This window comes from Eptatretus burgeri, chromosome 7, assembly GCF_056783735.1.
Source record: "Eptatretus burgeri isolate ZD-2024b chromosome 7, Ebu_testis_v1, whole genome shotgun sequence".
Classification (NCBI taxonomy): domain Eukaryota; kingdom Metazoa; phylum Chordata; class Myxini; order Myxiniformes; family Myxinidae; genus Eptatretus; species Eptatretus burgeri.
The window spans coordinates 24500028-24519181 of record NC_140967.1 but is presented as its reverse complement, the minus strand read 5'-3'; the positions used below and the strand labels follow the sequence as shown (position 1 = coordinate 24519181).

The window sequence follows — 19154 nt, the reverse complement described above, 5'->3', positions numbered from 1 at the left end:
TGTGATTTTGACCAATTTCCCTGCAAATATCTGCTGTTGTTCTTCTGCTCCAGTCGGTTCATCTGACCATATGCTTATCAAAGTGCCATTATTAGAGAACCACCTCAGCGCTGTCGAGACTGGCATTTCACTCAGACTGACTGGCAGGGACTTTAAGTAGCCATCAAACTTCTGGACTGGTCTCCCATCTCTAGTTCCACTGACATCAACTCATCCTGGGAATTCTTTTAAAGAAATTTGCTCTCTCTCATGCACAGATTTATCCCATCTCGTCTTCAGTTGTCCTACACTTCCTCGAGCCCATGCTGCCCTGAAGCTTGTGGCGAGGCAGTTGTCTTGAAACAACTTGCCTTCACTTCAGGGAAGGCAAATCTAACTGACGGCAATCTCAGTTCTTTCCACAAAGCTCAGAACAAGTGTGTCTACCCTTAGGAGAGACAGGAAAAAATGTCTTTCTAATCTCAAGTCTGAACTCTCAAATCTGTCTCCCTCCTCCAAATCTTGGTGATGTCTGCTTAAGTCTGTTTCTGGTGTATGTTCCCCCTCCATCCCCTCCCTCCCTGAAATGGCCACACAGCTGACACTGCACATGAAAAAGCTGAATGCCTAAACTCTGTGTTTGCTTCTAAATCTTGTGTCCCAAACCTATCACTTTCTGTCCCCAACTTATCCAGTCACACCCAGATGTTCAATAATTCTGTATCCTTTTCTCCCGACAAGGTGGAGAATTTGTTGTCAAATCTTGACTTTGATTCTGCAACCAGTCCAGATGGCATCAGGCCATGGTTCCCATTAACCTACTCTGTTGCTCTTGCTCACCCTCTCTCTGTTCTACTCACCCTCTCATTTTCTCAAGGTAATCTGCTTGGAAATCAGCAAAATTACCCTTCTGCATTAAAAAAAAAGGTGCAGAAACAGATCCCTGCAACTACAGACCCATCATCCTGCTCTCAATCATCAGTAAGGTCATGGAATCCATCATCACTTCCAACATTATATCCTTCCTCTTCACCAATGGCTTGATTTCAAATCATTAATTTGGATTCAGACCAGGTCACTCAACCCTGGACATGCTGCTTCTGCTTTCCCAACAATGGATGCAGGTTCTCAATGCCAGACATGAGATCAGAGCCATCTCCCTTGACATACCGCAAACTTTTGATATAGTCTGGCATCCCGCACTGCTCACCAAACTCTCTTTTTGTGGAACCCAAGGCAATCTCCACTCATGGCTTGCGGAATTCCTCTCCTGTCGCAGTTAAAGCGTGGCTATTAATTGCTCTCTCATGTCTTCTTCCTCGTCAGGCTGGAGTTCCTCAACGCAGTGTTCTGGGCCCGCCCTGTGCTTTTTGTGGTTTTCATCAATGATCTCTCAGACTCTCTGGAAAATCCTCTTTATTTCTTTGCATCATCTTTGCTGATGACTCCACCCTCTGCCGTTCCATCTGTAATCCCTCAGATCGGCATGCAGCAGCCTCTTCACTCTCTGCAGATCTGAATAAAATCATAAGCTGGTTCAACACTTGGAACATATCTTTCAATCATGACAAATCTCACACTCTCACTCTGTCTCTCTGAAATGACCATCTGGAACCCCCTCCCCTCATCTACTTTTTCAACAATCCTATTGAAGAAGTCCCTTCATTCAAGCTTTTGGGCCTCAGTATCTGCTATGATCTTTTCTGGGAAAGTCATATTTCCAAGCTGGCCTCCAAAGCCAGTTGCCGACTGGGCATCCTCCGTCGTGCAAAGTCCTTCCTTCACACACCTGAGCTCCTGACCACATACAAAGCTTTAATCTGCAGCCTGATGGAGTACTGCTCTCCCCTCTGGGCTGGTGCTCCCGCTTCGCACCTCTGTCGGCTTTACGCTGTGGAAATCAAGGCTTTATGGATCGCTGGTATCTCCCATGATGAAGCGGAGTCTTTGTTCTCTCACTCTCTCACCAAAGGCAGTTTGGTGGTCTTTCTGTCTTCTACCATCTCCTCCAGCCTCGCCGCGCCCTCCCACCTCCCCCCCACCCCGCACTGTCTGTGAGCTGTCCCCCCTAATGTTTCCGCAGGTTGCTGAAGGTCCGACATCAACCCCCTTCTGTTGAAACTACCAAAAACAAGAATTATTGCTCACCTTCACTTTCATTCCTCTTTTTTCCTGCCTCTGGAACAAACTCTCACCCCACTCTTCCCTCCAGGTCTTCAAAACAGCTGTTCACCACCATCTCATGTCTTCCCCTATCCAAAACCATGATCTTTTGGACCCCTGTTAATCCACTCCATACCACCTCCTTCAAATTCCATGCTTTCTTTCATGAAAGTCCCTGTGGTTTCCATCATGTTTACCACGTGTATCCCACCCGATCCCTCTCCCTTTCACAGATCTCCTGATGTCTGCTCCCTCCTGTTTTGTGCTTCCCTCTCCCACCCCTCTTGTCTCCTGCTCCCTTTGTTATATGTTCTGTGTGTTAGCTATTATACGAGCCTCGACATTGTATACAAAAATAAAAAGGAGAGCTATCAACAATTAACTTCTGTCTCGGCTGGGAGAGAACTGATATGCACCTCACACTCTTTCCTCTAGAGCTTACACCTCTTTCCCATATGCTGCACCTCTTTCGACATTGCATCGACACACGCACCGCATTCCCTTCCTCCCCTTCCCTTCCCTACACTCCACTTTGGACCAATGCAAGCCTACCTGCTTGTATAGGGTGAGCGAGGGGCCAACCCAGAACCCCAAACTTTCTCGCTCTCTCTTTCTCTCTACTCTTTCCGGAGTAAGTGAGGCGCGCCTGTCCTCTCTTTAGTTAATAAGGATGTTTAAGGGGATATTTACATGCTAAGAGATATTTCAGAGCTATTGAACCGGGAAGGAGGCAACAGCAAACTGGAGCTACCATGTGATGTAGAGGGGAAGTGGAGTTGTTGTAGATCAAAGAGGAGGAAGTGCAGATGGCATAGAAGAGGTTGAAGAAGGGAAGAGCACCAGGCATTGATGAGGTGTGCACAGAGATGATAATTGCAGTGGAAGAAGTCTGAGTCAGTTGGAGGAAGAGGCTGGTGAATGTATGTATGAGAGAGGGTACAATTCCGGAAGAGTGGAGGACAGGGTTAATTATGCCAATATGGAATTGAGTGGAGATTTTGATGGGGAACGGGGATGTTCAAGATATGGCGAAATACAGGGGCATTACTCTCCTCGTCATGTAACAAAGGTGCTGGAGAGGATTCGAGACGGGAGGACAAAGAAGAGGGTAGAGATGGAGATCGTAGAAGAGCAGCAGGGATTTAGAAAGGGTAGGGGGATGACAGATAGGATGTTCGTGCTGAGACAGCTGGTGTGGAAAAGGTTGTAGGTGCAAGGGGAGATGGCATTGGGATTTGTGGACCACAAGAAGGCATACAACTCTCCCAAGAGAGATAGTGATGGCGACACTGAGGTGAATGGGAGTGCCAAATCAGACATTAGGTTGGTGGAAGGGATTGTCAAGGGAATGAAGGGAAGAGTTTTGGTTGGTGCTGGAATGTCTGAGGAGTTGAGCATGAACATTGTTTTGAGGCAGGGAAGTGCTCTCAGCCCAGTCATGGTTATCATGGTGATGGAGCTGATATGCAGGAAAGTGAGCTTGAGGGGTAGTTTGGGGAGGGTGTTGTTTGTGGATTATCTGGCTGTTGTTGTGGTGAGTTGGTGGGAGATGCAGGAAGTACTGGGGGAGTGGAAGGGGGCACTTGGAAGCATGGGCTGAAGATGAGTACGGAGAAGACTGAGGTGATGTGGGTCGGGCAGCAGAGAAAATGAATGAATTTCAGGTTAACGGGGAAGGAGATCAGACAGGGAAATAGGTTTGAGTATCTGGGAGGAACAGGATTGTAAGTCCGAGGCAGAAGTGCGGAGGAGGATTCAGATGGGTGTGAATGCATGAAGGAGAAGAGGATGGAGGGAGCAATGGCAGAGAGAAGGATATCAATAAGATCAAAAGGGAAGGTTCTGATGTCATTTGTAACACCGGTCTACCTTCACGACCTGGAGACAGTGGCACTGACAGAGAGACAACAACAGAGGCTGCAGTTTTTTTTAGAACAACTGGGCCAGGAGGATTGCGGGAGTGAAGAGGGTTGATAGAATGAGGATGGATGAACTGAGGGAGGAGATTGATGTGCATATGAGCTTGACGAGAAGGTTAGTGAAATGCCGGCTGAGATGGGCTGGACACCTGGTGCAGATGGGGGAAGAGAGAATGGCAAAGTTAGCGGAGAGGTTGATGGAGAAAGGTTGGAGGAAAAGAGGGACACCATGACTGAGATGGTACGATTGTGTGAGGAGGGATATCCGTAAGGTACGGTTGGTTGGAGAGTGGAGAGACTTGGCTGAGGACAGAGGGATGTGGAAGAGTATCGTGGTCAAGGCAGCGCAGAAGATTGTTGCCATCAGACCTCACTCCTTATAAAAGGAAGAGAAGGAGAAGAAGGAAGGATAATTGCTTTTCTTTGTGACACTGTGCTTGTAAATACTTGCCTTGTGAATTGTCTATAAATACTTGTTTGGTGCTTCTACATTCTTGGTTTCTATTCTATGTCCAGGTTGTCCTTCCACTCACTGAACAGTATTTCCGCAACCATCAGCATTACTTTTTGGCAACTCCAACTAGCCTGCTGAGTGGGGGACGACTTGCCTCGAATAAGGAGAAAGAGATGGTCACCAGGTGAGGTTATTACCTTCGCATTCTGCGAAAGGTTATGTTTTGGTCGGCCTGTATTTATTTATTTATTTGTAATCTTGTGATTCGTATAACTCAAAAAGTATTAAACCGAATTGCATGAAATTTGGTGGGATGATTGATTATTAGCCAGGAAGCATTCGATTAGATTTTGGGATCGTTCGGGTCAAAGGTCAAGGTCAAGGTCACGAAAAGGTCAAAATTGTCTTTTTACGATAACACGGTCAATTTTTATTCCATTTGCATGCAACTAACGCCAAAATGTTCAGAATTCAACGCCTCATCTTGTGATATGCAATATGACACAATGACGCCCATACTCTTGTTACCGGATAGGGGTCAAAGGTCAGGGGGGTCACGACCTTGAAAAATATGCGGTTTTTGTCATAACGCGGTCAATTCTTGTCCGCTTTACTGAACCCAGCACCAAAATGTTCATAATTTAATGCCCAATCTTGTGACACAATGACGTCATAACACATGTCACCGGTTGGGGTAAAATGTCAGGGGGGTGGGGGTCACGCCCTTGAAAAATATGCGGTTTTCGGCATAACTCGGTCAATTCTTATACGATTTGCATGAAACTAGCATCAAACCAGTTCCCCACACTCATACCAAGAACAAAAAAAGTAGTGGCGGCGAAGGTATGCGCTCTATGAGTGCCCGTTCTAGTTATTTTTATGCCTCGACTGACAAAATTGCTTGAGGCATTTTGTTTTAGGGTTGTACATCCATACATACTAAAAATGCTAAATTTATGTTTTCTCTGCAACTGCTTATCCGATTGACATGGAATTTTCACCACAGGTGCGACTAATCAAGTATAATTTTTTGATGATAATTGTGATGTCATAGGTCACGTGGTGTGGCAGTCATGTTGGAAAAATGGGGAAAAAAAATTTGGGCCTCTGCCTCTGAACCACTCCATGGAAAAAAACTGAAACTTGGCACATGTCAAGTACTCCCCATGGGAAATTAGTGCGCTTTCTTTTTTTGATGATGTCATAGGTGACTTTGGTATGACAAATTGCATACGTCGAATGCATTATCCGATCAGTAGGAACATTTTTGAGGGTCATATTGGGCTAAATTGTATCGGGGAAAAAAATTGATGACGTCCTTGCAAATCCTTGTAAATGTCGTCAACAGTCACATGGTTCGGCAGCCATATTAGGTTTTTTGAAACATAAAAACCTTCAAAAATCTTCTTCTCTGAAATGGCTAAACAGATCGAGGCAAAACTTTACAGGTATGATCGCCTATCCATGAGGAACAAAATTTTTCCACCTATGATGTCATACGTCACATGGTTTGTCAGCTATGCATTTTTGAAGGAATAAACCTTTAAAAATCCTCTTCTCCAGAATGGCTTGACAGAATGAAGGGAAACTTCACCCACATGTTCCCCAAGCCTTGGGGATACCAAGTTGTTCACAAATAATTAAGAGGTCATATGGTCTGGCAATCCTATTGAATTGAATAAAAATCATTTTAAAAACTATTTCTCCTGATCTGCTTCATAAATTGACATGAAACCTCACAATTATGATCTAGTAGACATGGGGAATATATTGTTACGGCTGTGGAAATTCGTATTACACCATAAAGGGCCCTCAGGTGAGATATCTCCGTAGGTACATGTGTAGTTAGCCCAAACCCGTTGTATAGAGGGAATTTATGTGATCCATCCGGGCTGCGACGCTTTGAGTTAGCCATTTTTTTTGTTCTATCTTTTATTTCAAACAAACAGCATCTCACCAACCACGCCATCCCCACCACAGCGCCAACCACACTAAAATGACGCCACCTCCACCACCTACGCTACCACATCATCGCTTCTACAACCATTTGCAAACACCACCACCTTCGCCTTTACCTTCACAACTTCATCCCACATCATCGCTTCTACGGCCATTCCCAAACACCACCAGTCAACACCAAACGTCGTGTTCCCGGAGCCGTTCGGCCATGGAGGCCGCACGCGTCGATCCGCGGATCAGGAATGCTTCACGCCCACTTCTCCTCCGTCCAATGGGCAAGCGCGAGGCAGCTTGGCCCCGCCTCCAAGCGCGTGTATGTGAAGTCCGTATATGCAAATTTTAGGATCAGGGGAGGTTCACACCCATTTTTGCCTGACCAATGGCTGACCGGGGGGGGGGCGGGGTGGCCCCGCCTCCAATCGCGTTCTGATCCGGGAATTTGCATATCGGCGCCTCCTGAGAGCTATAAAATGAGCGCAAGGCGACTCACGAGGAGAGTGCGGAACTGAGAAGAGGGGAGGAGAGTGTGGAAATGAGAAGAGGGCAGGAGAGTGTCGTCGAGGAGTTGCTTTTGGAGACAAGGAGCGTCCCGTTGGTGGAGTTGAGTCGAGTGCGCGCGGTGGAGCTGCGGCTGGTCGGGGCAGGGGAGCTCGGGTCCGAGGACAGGAGGACGGCAGTCGGCGACGAGGCTGCGGTGTGGGGGATCGCTCGTCTCGTCACGGGACCCAATTCAGCCAGCCACTCCCCTCCCCCAAGCATCAACAATTTCCCCTTCCCCCGCGCTGAGATAGTGCAAAGGGGGCCCCGTTCCTCCCCCACCCCAAACGTGGTGCCAACGAAACCCGCCAAGGGGCACGGAGTCGGGGTACAGCGGCCCGGACATTTTGTGGCTTGCCCGCCAACGCGTCACGAGGATGCGGGTAAGACCTCCCCAGTCTCGCGGACCTGGCCACTCCTCTAGGTCCCGCGCACATTTGGCCTTCGGGCCTGTCTGCCTCCTTGTCTGTGAGGGTGGCTTCTTTCTTTTGCTTTTGTGTAAATGTGTGTTGGCACCGCCTGTAAAGTAAAACTGTGTAAGTGTTGCCGTGTGTACATGTTAGTCGGTTGTATTACATTTGCTTTTTGTGCATAATTGAATGGCTGTAAATACGTGCCTTCCGTGCTTGTCTGTGTGTGCGTGTGAATAAAATGCTTGCTTGTTGAACTGTGCCCGTTTCGCTTCGTCTTTTCTCTATTTGAATCTCCATCTTGCATCACGTAAGGGGTTCATAGTGGGTTCAACATCCCGGTAATTAATCTGAACCATCAAGGCCGACAATAACACCGCTCGGTTATCACTGTAGCATGGAACGGACCGCTTAAGCGGTTCGTGTCCGGAGTCGGCCTGTGGCGTGGTACGATCGCCCGGTCGACCATTCGTGCAGGTACTTAGGTAGATCGAATTTGGCGAGCAACCCTATCCTGCGTGGGTGGGCAATTGGCACGATCGTGGTGAGGTTAAACCCCCACCCGTGACTAGCTCCCGGCATTGTTCCGAGAGGGTCACGACTGAATTGTCCGTCCGGTGGGCGACGTGCCACGATTCGAGTTACGTGGCCGTTCACACGCCGGCGGGCACGAATTCGCAACAATATGTTTTAAATTTCAACGTGATCGGACGCATGGTCTGGCAGCCAGAATTGTTTAATGTTTTGAATCTGGTTTCAGGGATTTAAATCAAACTTGGGAAAAGTATGTTTAATGATGTAATAATGTGGGTGGAGGCATATCATTTGACGTCGCGACGTCGAAGATTGCCGTTCAAGTTTTACATGTTAAAGTCTAAACTTGTGGAAGAGGAAAACTTGTGTGTGTGTGTGTGTGTGTGTGTGTGTGTGTGTGTGTGTGTGTGTGTGTGTGTGTGTGTGTGTGTGTGTGTGTGTGTGTGTGTGTGTGTGTGTGTGTGTGTGTGTGTGTGTGTCCGTCCGTGTGTGTCCGAAAGAATGATCCAGGGGAGGTGCACGTGCTACTGACCCATTTTTTCTTGGTTTGATTTTTGGCATCACTACATAGTGTCAGATTAATGTTTTGCAGGCAGGGCATTGCATCACAAAGGGCACTGTCCATTGGATAGATGCTAATCTGGGTGTACTGTGTATTAGCATAACCTGGTGGATGTTGGCATCCCACGGGAGTAGTCGAGGAATCGAAAATTTATCGTCTGCACACCCTGAGAGGTCTGGAAAGTTGGCAGTTCAAAAATCCAAATTCATACCACCTACAGTCAAATTTCTGGCCTAGCCAGGTGCTTTTATAATAGCATGTGATCCCTTATAAGGAATTTCAACGCAGGAGGAGGCCATTAGACCCATCAAACCATTCACTCTGGTTGCCAACATATGGTTCTTTGTCCATGCTCTATCCTTATTGAATGCTATTAAAATCAAGGAAGCAGTGCGTTTCATAAAGTCTTTGGTATGCCTCAGCCGGGATTTAAACTGCCAACCTCCCACTGTAATGATGTTGAATTCACTATACTGTTCAGAATTACGATGTTCTTTGTCAAGTCAGATCAGATTAGATCTGACTTGCTGCAGGAACCATGTAAACCTGTACTAACCTGTTCCATGGTCGAGTTGTCAGCGACTAAACCGTCTCCCCTACCAAGTTTCTTGGTGAGGAGGGTGTTTGGATATGGACACCCAGCAGGAAGAAGAACAAAACCTGTCAAATGGCAGAGGAGCTCCTTGTGAGCCAACGGCCATCCATATCTAGTGGGCAACTGTGTCTGTGGACGTCCTCCTGCAGTTGGGTTACTTTTTATTAGGAGGTTGGTGGCAGGATTTGCACTCCGGCCACCGTAAAACCCTTCATTCCACAAAACATACTAAAAGCACAAAAAAATCTGAAAACAAACTCTGTGGGATTACATCCTGTGCAGTTGCCCATCACAGGGCAGCTCACCGGATGACGGGATTGAGTCAAAGCTATCGGGACCCCGATTCTTTGATGATAGGAGGGAAACCATATGAGGTAACCTTCCCGGTTCAGATTACGTGCTGGTGCTGAGGTGTCGTCCACAACATGGTGGTCTCCTTGGGTTAACCTGAGGCAGTCCCTTCAGGTGAGTGCCTGGAATGTCCTATCCCTAAGAGAGGATGATCACCTGTCTCTGTTATCATCTGAACTCAAGCGTTTGGACATCAGTATTGCATCACTCTCTGAGGTTCGGACACCAAATTACGGCGAGATCATGGCAGGTGGTTGCACCTACTATTGGTCTGGTCACGCTGATGGTTACTATGCCCAAGGAGTTGCTGTGGCTGTGTTCAATAAGCTGACTCCAATGATAATTGAGGTAACACCGGTCAACAAGCGTATTATCAGTCGAAGGATTCGTCACTCCTTGGGTATCATTTCTTTGGTCTCATTATATGCTCTGACTGAGGCGAGTGATCTCACTGTGAAGGACGCATTTGATGCCATGCTCAAGACTGTGTTTGATCAGTGCCCCAAGCAAGATTATCTCGTTGCATCATCTTTGCTGATGACTCCACCCTCTGCCGTTCCATCTGTAATCCCCCAGATGGGCATGCAGCAGCCTCTTCACTCTCTGCAGATCTGAATAAAATCATAAGCTGGTTCAACACTTGGAACATATCTTTCAATCATGACAAATCTCACACTCTCACTCTGTCTCTCTGAAATGACCATCTGGAACCCCCTCCCCCCATCTTCTTTTTCAACAATCCTATTGAAGAAGTCCCTTCATTCAAGCTTTTGGGCCTCAGTATCTGCTATGATCTTTTCTGCGAAAGCCATATTTCCAAGCTGGCCTCCAAAGCCAGTTGCCGTTCATTGTTGTTATTGTTGTTATTACTATTATTTTTATTACTGCTTTATAATGAAGCAGTGTACATCCTTGACTTCGTGGTAGAGTAAGCAACACATACAATTTCAATAAATTACTTCAAACAAAAGGTTTTCTAATCTTGGGGAATTTCAATGCATCGACTGGAGCTGATAGGGATGGTTATGAGACATGTGTTGGTCCCCATGGGTCTGGAACTGTGAACCAGAATAAATCTAAGTTCCTTGACTTTCCAAGAAGTCATGGACTTAGGGTGGCTGGTCCTTGGTTTCATCACCTACAGGCTCATCGCTCGACTTGGTATTCCAACGCTGGCGGTGTGGCAAAGGAGATTGACCATGTGCTCGTTGATTGAGGCTGGAGGATGATCCAGAACTGCAGGGTCTACTGGAGTGCTCAGTTACTCAATACTGACCACAGGATTGTTGTAGCAACTCTGAAGTTACAGCTTAAATCCTAGAGAATGGTACCATCCCAGCCTTGGCTGGATGTTTGCAAGTTCAAGGATGAGAGGTTAGCTGAGGATTTGGTGAACAGGCTGAGTGTAGATTTTGGGGGGTCTGGGTGCTTTGGGGGATCCTGAAGAGTTGTGGAGGGCTTTCAAGACAACTGTCTTTGATGCTGCCGGTGGATGTCTTGGAACTCACTGGAGGGCGGAGAAGAATTTTGTCTCACAAGGAACATTGGATACCATTGCGGGATTTTTTTTTTTTTTTTGCATTTTCACAGGCATATTAGTTGCGTTTTCGGAAAAAAAATTGCGGGCGTATTTATTATTTATTGTGACCATATTTGTGGTTTTTCACTGGATTTTTGATTTTTCCTTTTCAGTCACGAACCACCTGGAACCTATCCCCCTTTTTTCCATTGAAATAATGTGCTGATATTTGCGGATTCAACATTCGCGGCATTTTCCAGGAACATCTCCCCGACGAATAGCGGGGTCTGACAGTACACAAAAGCAACACTTCAAATGCTTCAGCATATTCTCTTGATTCTGAAACCAAGACAGCCATCACAGTATTTGGGCAAATTGAGATGTTGTGGTAGAAGATCGACTTGATGGTGCAGTAATTTTGAACACGACTTGATGGCATCATGGTCTGAGCGTCCGTTCTATGTCTGAGAGTTCGGCAGGTCATAATCCCAGTCGATGATACCAAAGACTTAAAAACTGGGGCATGCTGCTTCCTTGCTTGATTATCAGCATTTTAAATGGATGCAGCGTGAACGTACAACCGTTGACAGGCATGAGCTGGTTTCCATCCCTAAAAGTGCAGGTTTGATGGGCCTAATGGCCTCTTCATTCATTGACATTCCTTGTAATGCAACTATGAACCATTATTGTTACCTCTGCCCACCGAAGGGGGACGGAGGTTATATTTTCACCCCTGTCTGTTTCTTCGTTTGTCTGTTTGTTACTTGTGAAAATCGAAGATTTTTCAAGTACATTGGTTGGTCACGTGTGTTATTCTGTCTTTGTTTGTCTGTCTGTCTGTATTTCAATCACCTACAAGTCACAATTTTAAACGGATCTTCACGAAATTTCACCAAATGGTAGAGTAGGTCATAAGCAAGAAGCCTATTGATTTTTTGGTCAAAAGGTCAACATAAGCCAAAGGTCAACAACTTTGTCAAATTTCTAAAATCCTCAATTTTCATCTGATTTACTTGAAATTTGAAGAGGATTTGCATGTCAGGTTACTGAATTCAACCACCCATTATTTTTGAGGTAATCATAAGTTAAAAGGTCATCATAGGTCAAAGGTCAACAACTTAGGTGAAATTGCTAAAATACTCAATTTTCATCTGATTGAATTGAAATTTGAAGAGGATTTCAACCACCAATTATTTTTGAGTTCAACATTGGCCAAAGGGTCACAATATGCCAAAGGTCAATAACTTCAGTGAGATTTCTAAAATCCTCAATTTTCATCCAATTGACTTGAATTTGAAGAAGATTTGCGTATCAAGTCACTGAATTTAACCACCAACAATTTTTACTCAATAATTTGTTTTAGAGATTTCATTAGTATCGTGCTCTGCACAATGTCTTCTTGTTTGTATGTTTGTTTGTTTCTGTGTACAATATCTCAAAAAGTTGTGGATGGATTCGGATGAAATTTGGTGGGCAGGTTGGGTATTTGATACAGACTAATTGATTAGATTTTAGTGTGAATATCCAGATCTAGATACGAAGATTTTTGAAGTGATTCTTCACCATTGAGTGATCAGGCCAAAATTATATGTAGCACGGTTTCTCAAAAGGTTGTAGATGGATTCGGTCGAAACTTGGTCGACAGGTTGGGTGTGCAACAAGGACGAATTGATTCAATTTTGGTTTAAATCCGGATCTGGGCAAAGGTATGCGCTCTTCCAAGTGCCCTTCTAGTTATTGTTGTTATCACTATTATTTTTATTCCTGCTTTATAATGAAGCAGTGCACATCCTTGACTTCGTGGTAGAGTAAGCAACACATACAATTTCAATAAATTATAACAAGAGTCATTGTGACCCAGATGATGGAGAGATGTAGATGTTTGGGTGGAGATATGTGTCGAGATATAGATAAATGTAGAAATGTAGATAGATTTAGAGATATACACCAAATAGATTTTTTTGAAATATAAATATGTAGAGATATCAAAGAGTGATATCTTAATTATTGATAAGTATTTGAGGTTAATTAATTCCTTTGGGCATCAAAGCAATTGAACATTATCCTGAGAATTATCTCTCTGTATGTCCGTGGAAACATTATGATTTCACTTGGATCGTTCTTTCTTTGCAAATTACTTTTGGAAAAACTATATTTGTAATATGTCGACAAAGATGAGAAGAAAGGGTGAGAAATAGAAGGGTCCAAAATAAATAAATCGTAATTTACAAGACCACTAATAGTGTTCTAAAAGTGGTCTTGCATGCAAAGTTTAATAAACATGTCAACCCAGTTTTGTTCAATAGGCTGAGTGATCTTGTTGTCATCTTAATATTTTTGCTTTTTATTAATTTTAGTCCTTTATTCTAATCCTATCAATCCTTTTACCTTCTTTTGCTGTTGTTTCTTCTTCTGTGCTTTCCAACCTCCAGCCTTTTCTGCAAACTCGGAGTGCTTGTAAGGCGTAGGATTTCACTCTTTGGTAAGATCTCACCAGCAGTATTTGAGTTTGCTGTGGTGGAATGCTGAGCCAACACATTTAGGGCACAGAGAAATCAACAACTTCCTCATAAACTTTAACCTGAAATCAATATATGTTCACCATGATATAAATCGGGTGGTGTAAGTTCAGATCTTATTGGGTTTACATTATTTGGACATGATTCTGCATGCAATCATGCAGCTGCATGGATAGTTTAATCGATTCCTTGGCTTTTTGCATGATGTTCGACAGCAATTGATTGCCTTAGCCACATCTCAATCATTAATATCCTCTCATTATTTAACTCATCCAAGCCATACAATGAAGGCCTTTAAGTTTATATCCTGCATAGTTTGAATCTTTGCATGTGTGTGAAAATTTTTAATACCTGTTTGTTTCTCTGAAGCCAAACGTTTTGATCGAGATCGCGTTCTGATTAAAATAAACCTGAATAATTTTCTCTTCACATCATTTCTCCTCTCTTAATAGGTAATGATGCTTCTTCTATTGTCAACTGCTTGCACATCTTGGCTCGCACTCTGGATGCAAGGTATATCTTATATATCCTGGATAACTCTCCATCAGTTTCCCTTCTGCATACTCTCACATACCCACTCTTGTTATCCTGCAATTACATGACTAGTAGGCCAAAGTATGAAGAAAGATCATTGCTTATTCTGCTAAGGGTCCACCATGATGTCATTTAAAATTTTTGTCACAAAATTTCATTTGCCATAAAGTGAGAATACTTTAACAGCCATTCAAAACAGTCCCAGCTCCCTCCCTGCTCAGCTCAATCCCAGCTGCCCTCCACCCCCACCCTGCCCCGCCCACTCCCAGTTTCCCCCATCCACTCTCCTAGATCCTCTACTGCCTTTCCACATCCTGTACCCGACTGTCTCTCACTGTGTGGACCTCAAACATCCGAGGCCTTTGCTCTAAACTGACAGATCTCTCAATCCAGCACACTGCTGATAAACTGGACATCATCTGTTTAACAGAATCTTTCCTTCCACAGGACATCCCTGACTCCTTATTGTCTCTCCCTGGCTATTGTCTCCAGCTTGATAGGCCTACACCCCATCCTGATGTGGAGTTGCACTTTACATCAATAACTTTATTGTTGTTTTTTTATCCCTACACATGCGAGTGTGTCCTCCTTGATGAAAGGTTTTTGCATGGTCAATATAAAGTTATATCTCAGCCTCTCAAGCTCAAGATGAATCACAAGCGAGATGCTCACTCAGACAGGATCAAAGTTACACTTTCGTATCCAAGTGAGCTGTGGATAATGTCTTTTCTGTCCAACGGCCTTTGGAATATGTGGAAATACAAGACACAGGTCTTCAAAACAGCTGTTCATCACCATCTCAGATCATCCCCCATCAGAAACCAATATATTTTTGACCCCCGTTAACACCCACCCCAAGCCCACCTCTTTCCAAATTCCCAGTTTTTCCTCTCTTCGAGTCTGCTTCTATTTCCATCTTGTCAACCCCTTGTGTCCTTCCTTACTTCTCCTTCCTCCCCACACCATTATTTGTCCAAGTCTCCTTCTATATTGTCCATCAACCCTGCTGCTGGTGTTTCACCCCTCTCTTTCTCATGTTCCTTTTATTACGTTACATCCTGATCCATTCTATGTTCTATCTGCTCCACGAGCCTCGACATTGTATGCAAAAAAAATTCCTCTTCAAAATATTCTGGGAATGAGATACAATAGACGGAAGTGATGTGAACGTTTTTTCTTCAAAATATAGTTAAATTTCCTTGCAAGTTATCTGTACTTGTATTGTAAAAAATAATGAGGTGGCATTTCTTGGACTATTGCATATCATTTAGAAGAAAATGTGAATGCCCCTCACAATACTTCATTCTTAAATTCTTTCCCAATTATTGTCATTCATTTTGAGTATAATTTTGGGGAATCTGAAAGTTGTGTCTGCAAAAGGGAATTAAAATGCAGATAGTGACGGAACATGCAGACAGTAATAAAGACAGGTTGCACTGAATATTAATGTCATTCTCAATGCCCTACATTTGTACACACGCTTGTTGATTTGTAATAAATAAAGTAATGTTTCTGCATTTATTTTTTTTAAGTGCAAGAAAATGAAATCTTATTTTTGCATCCCATCTTCAGAACAGTCATGAAGGTTGGTCCTGAGAGCATTAAGCTGGCATTGAGAGAATTCTTTGCAAATGCTGCAGAAGATCTTGAAAAGACCATTGAGAACTTGAAACATGGCAGGTTCACACATCTGCAACCTCAGCAAAAAGGCATGGTGCAGACCATAAACTACACCACTGTTGCTCTGCTTCCAATCCTCTCATCTCTGTTTGAGCACATCGGGCACAACCATTTTGGAGTGGACCTTATGTGTGAGTCCATGTTTCAGTGTTTGATGCTTTTCCCTTTGAACATTTTTTTTTTCTTCTAATTAATGTGATCATTCTGTTTCCAATTTCAGTAAAAGAGCACAACCCAATTTTCAATGACAATTCGGTGGCTGCCCTTGGTAAAAACACTTGAAAAAGCATTTGTGTTCATGTAATTTTCGCAGAGTGAAGGGAGGTACACACTGTTGAATGAAGTATACAGTACAATGTGGATAATAAGTGCATGCGTGAATATAATCGCACATGAAAACAATAAAAAGAATAGTGGCAACACCCTGGGGTGCTCACCTAATAGAATAATGATACTACGGAGGAAGTCAATGTGCGACGAAATGAGCAAAATATACCGCTGAACAAATGTTATCGTAAATACCTATTTTAGTGGGCAATCCACCCCCGCCCATAAATATCCTTCGACCCCGATTTTTGAAACAACGTGAACAAACTTTAGTACATCACGGGTGATGAAGGCGGTGGTCAAGTTTCATCGGACTTGTGTGTGTAGTTTCTAAAAAGAAAGCAAATATCTATTTTGGGTAGCAACCGCAATTTTTTGAATGTCATTAACAAGCTTTGGAACATCACGTGTGGGTTAGACATTTTATCACAATACAGTTTGGATGAGCAGTGCTTAACCATCCCCAAATTGGTGTGCATTGCTGTCCACAATCGCTGATGATTCGCCAAGAAAGTGATGAAACCGGTCCGGTAGATCAGGGGGTGGATAGCATTGGGATTCTCTTGCGTGTTCTATGTGTGAACGTCTTTATAGTTGTTGAGGAACTCTGGAAAGGGTTCGAAACAGCATTGCACTTAACTTGTGTAAGTCTTATTGGGTTGCTTTATGCAGCTTCTTCAGCTCGAGGAGTGTGGGAGGAATGAATCATTTATATAATCCGAGCCACCTGGGTGTAGTCGATTCGGTGAGAGCTGATTGGCTATTCCCTCCATTCACAGATGAGAGATGTGGGTGGGTCTTATATTTATATATATATATATATATATATATATATATATATATATATATATATATATATATATATATATATATATATATATATATATATATACATACAAGGTGTGTTGAAAAAGTATCTGACCTTTGTTCATAAAAAATACTCGTATCCAGATACAACAAACTTACACAAATCTCCTTCAAAGTAGTCCCCTTGGGCTGCCACACACTTCTCCCAACGGTTCTGCCACTGTCGGAAGCAGCGCTGGAACGCCTCTTTTGGGATGGCGCGCAGCTGGTCCGTCGCATTCCGCATGATGTCTTCTCTGGACTGAAATCCGGTCCCTTTCAGGGGCATTTTCAGCTTGGGGAAAAGCCAGAAGTCACACGGAGTCATGTCGGGAGAGTAGGGAGCCTGACGAAGCACAGGTGCGTTGTGTTTGGCCAGGAAACTGTATCAAATGTGTAGAATGGGCGGGTGCGTTATCGTGTTGGAGCTGCCAATTGACCGCTGCCCACAGGTCCGGCCGTTTGCATTGCACAGCGTCATGAAGGCGACGCAGTACCTCTTGGTAGTACTCTTTGGTGATGGTTGTGCCGTGTGGTGCGTACTCGTGATGAACCACACCACTGGAGTCAAAGAAGACGGTCAGCATGACTTTGACATTGCTGCGGATCTTCCTTGCTTTTTTGGCCTCAGGGATGTTGGATGCTTCCATTGTGATGACTGGAACTTGGTTTCTGGGTCGTACCCATAAACCCAGGTCTCATCGCCAGTGATTACTGTGTTGAAGAAGTTGGGATCACTGTTCAGCATGTCCTGTGCGGTCTCCAAACGGAGTTGCTTCTGCTCGATCGTTAGCAGCTTTGGCACGAACTTCGCTGAGATTCTCCTGAAGCCCAAATCCTCAGTCACAATGGAATGAACGGATACAATGCTGACGCCCGCCTCGTCTGCAAGTTCTCTGATCGTGATTCGACGATCCTGCATCAGCAGGGTCCTCACTTGGTCAATGACGATCTCATTTCGGGATGTTGAGGGCCTACCAGAACGTGCTTCACTTTCCACTGATGTGTGACCATCTTTGAAGCGGTTGTACCACTCTTTTATCTGTGTGGTGCCCATTGCTTCGTTCCCGAAGGCCTGTTGAATCTTGCGGATCGTTTCCACTTGGGAATCGCCAAGCTTTACACAAAATTTGATGCAGTAGCGTTGTTCAAGTTTTTCCGCAATTTTGTCAAAAACGAAAATCCAACAGCGCTCACACTTTCTCACTCATCGGCGGTCTGTCGGCGACTGACAGCTCCTGCAGGCGGGAAAATATTCACGCATACGGATTAGGATCGCCTACATACGTGCACCAAACCACGCCTCCCTCGCTTCATTTGTTTAGGCATGAAAAATTAAGGTTGGATACTTTTTGAACACACCTCGTATGCATGTGTATATGTATATATATATATATATATATATATATATATATATATATATATATATATATATATATATATATATATATATATATATATATATATATATATATATATATATATATATATGTATGTACATTCTTCACGTGTGGGTTAGGCATTGATCACAATGCAGTTCGGATGAGCAGTGCTGAACCATCCACAAGATGTGACCTATGTGACCTGGTTAAGTGACCGTATTGTATCCCTTTTAGGCCATCAGCTGTAAGCTGTATCGTGTAATTTCGTTCCACTCATCGGGGAGTAGACAAAACCTTGATAATATGATAGTGTATGTCGAAATACATACGTATGCAAAAGTTCTCCACTCAAATAGCTGCAGTTATTGTGTATTTTCATCTTGAAAATTGATGCATACGCCGCGTTCCTCATTTGAACTCGGATCACGTGTGGGCCACGTGACGCCTCGACAGCCAATAGATCGGCTGACATCGTATAGAAATTACGTCAGACTGTCACGTGACCAGCTAGGTTGTCCAAGGTGGAAGCTTCCTGCAGGGAGGAAATCACCGGCAGCTGATCGGCGATTTTTGATGAATATGGCGTGAGGACGCTCCCCCGTGTATTATTCACCAGGACAATGGAGCGAACGAAGAAGTCAAACGTTTTACGTCTGTAAGATGGGATAAATGGAGAGAAAGTGTCAACAAACGGCTCGTGTTAGACTGTCACGAACGACGTTTAGCCGAGAGTGCCGGAGTAAAGATTTCAAGTCACCCCCGGAGTTGCTTGAAATCGATTTCATCCTTCCCCCTACGATTTCAGATTACCCCCCTCAAAACATTTATTTATGTTGTTTATTTACAAAAAATAGTCATTTAATTGATATTGAAAACTACTGAGG

At 44.1% G+C, this 19154-nt stretch overlaps 1 protein-coding gene across 2 annotated transcripts in view; it reads left to right on the top strand.

The window, feature by feature from the left end:
• The window catches only part of LOC147022834 (ryanodine receptor 2-like), a 717656-nt gene that overhangs the window by 439947 nt on the left and 258555 nt on the right, over nt 1–19154 (top strand). For both annotated transcript variants that reach the window (XM_085887705.1, XM_085887704.1), the window contains exons 62-65: nt 4578–4699; nt 13415–13464; nt 13954–14014; nt 15608–15846. In XM_085887705.1, the coding sequence (XP_085743831.1) occupies nt 4578–4699; nt 13415–13464; nt 13954–14014; nt 15608–15846 (472 nt within the window). The remainder of the gene's footprint in view (nt 1–4577; nt 4700–13414; nt 13465–13953; nt 14015–15607; nt 15847–19154) is intronic.